The sequence below is a fragment of the Hyposmocoma kahamanoa genome, unplaced genomic scaffold, assembly GCF_003589595.1.
Source record: "Hyposmocoma kahamanoa isolate Upper Pololo Valley unplaced genomic scaffold, ASM358959v1 93054, whole genome shotgun sequence".
NCBI classification, from domain to species: Eukaryota; Metazoa; Arthropoda; class Insecta; order Lepidoptera; family Cosmopterigidae; genus Hyposmocoma; species Hyposmocoma kahamanoa.
In genome coordinates this window covers 8,650-10,280 of record NW_020654820.1, presented here as the reverse complement: position 1 = coordinate 10,280, position 1,631 = coordinate 8,650, and the positions used below count along the sequence as shown (strand labels likewise).

At 40.7% G+C, this 1,631-nt stretch overlaps 1 protein-coding gene across 1 annotated transcript; it reads right to left on the bottom strand.

The window, feature by feature from the left end:
- Window positions 1-541: 541 nt before the first annotated feature.
- Window positions 542-1,244, bottom strand: LOC113237703 (histone-lysine N-methyltransferase SETMAR-like; the record flags this gene model as incomplete). Its single annotated transcript, XM_026474291.1, has 1 exon — window positions 542-1,244. A coding segment is annotated over exon 1 (703 nt), but the record flags the coding sequence as incomplete, so codon positions are not given.
- Window positions 1,245-1,631: the final 387 nt, after the last annotated feature.

Below are 1,631 nucleotides of genomic sequence, written 5' to 3'. Positions count from 1 at the left end.
CTGATAAAGTTGTCTCTTTTGTCTCTTTTCTGTACTGCACTCTTAACGGTCGACAATATCGATAAGATTGTGGAGTTGGATTCCTCCAAAGAAAGTTATTTCCAGTTTTCAGCACCAGTGGAATGAAGGTGGTAGCTATAAGACTATTTTCTTCGCCACCTTCGACATCAGAAAAGGCCTGTTTGTACAACGATTGACCAGTGCTTCCATCGAATCCCCAGTTTCCTTCAAAAGTACATTGTAATTCTTTTAAAGCGTTTTGATCACAGAACTGCGTTATAACGTCGTCATTTAATTTCAAGATCTGGTCAAACGTATGTTGCAAAAGATTTTGAAAAGGAACAGAAGCTTCTCTCTCTGATATTGTAATGTCAGCAAGGTAACAACTGTTTCTTGCTTGTTGAACTTTGTACGAGGTTTTTATATTCGCGGAATGGGGGATAAGGAGTGGAAATAAAAAAACCAAATTATTTTTCCTTTTCAATATATTCACCTGCAAGACGAATACATTTTTCAGATCTTTCAATTAATTTATTTATACCCTCATAAAAAAATGATTGGTCTTTGTCTATAAAATACGCCGAAACTGCCTCCTTGACTTCATCATCGGTGGTAAATTTTTTACCCCGCAGCTCTTTTTTCATTTTTGGAAACAGGTAATAATCACTCGGGGCCAGGTCTGGGCTGTAGGGTGGGTGATCTAAAATATCGAAGCCCACCTTATGCAGGGCAGCCAATGCAACGCGGCTCTTGTGAACGGGCGCGTTGTCGTGCAAAAGCAACACACCTTTCGTCAATTTTCCCCGTCTTTTCTCCTTAATGGCTTCTTTAAGTCGCTCTAATATTGAAGCGTAGTATTCCCCGGTTATAGAAACACCTTTATCTTTATAGTCGATTAATAATATTCCTTCCGAGTCCCAAAAGACCGTTGCCATGATTTTCCCAGCTGACTGTGACACCTTAAACTTCTTAGGGGGTGCTGCGCCCTTTTTATGCCACTGCATGGAGTCTTGTTTCGACTCAGGTTCATAATGATGAGCCCAAGTTTCGTCTCCAGTAACAATTCGACTCAATACATCATCCTTGTCTTCATTACAGAGGTCCAAAAATGCACGTGAACACTCGACGCGCTGTTGTTTTTGCGGCGGCGTGAGCATTCTCGGCACCAATCTTGCACTGACCTTAGTCATGCCAAGATGATCATGAAGAATTTTAAAAATGGTTGTATCTGATGCTCCAACCATTTCTGCGAGTTGTTTCTTCTTTAGTCAACTTTTTGGATAAGTTCTGGCGTGGTCACCTCGATGCTCCTGCCCGGCCTCGGATCGTCTTCAAGGGATTCCCTTCCTTGTTTAAATAAATTGTGCCACTTGTACACCATGGTTTTTCCTGGACAAGAGTCGCCGTAAACCAATGACATCTCATTCATTATGGTCGCAACTGATTTTCCTTGCTTTGTAAGGAACTTTATAACGGCACGATATTCGATTTTTTCCATATTTCACTTTTCACTCCCGATTATGTTGCTTGATTGACGATAACTCAAAGACTAATGGTCTAATAGCTATGAAACCTCGTATTTATACTAATTATGAGTCACTGAACACGTTACGACCCTAATGAGCCTAATC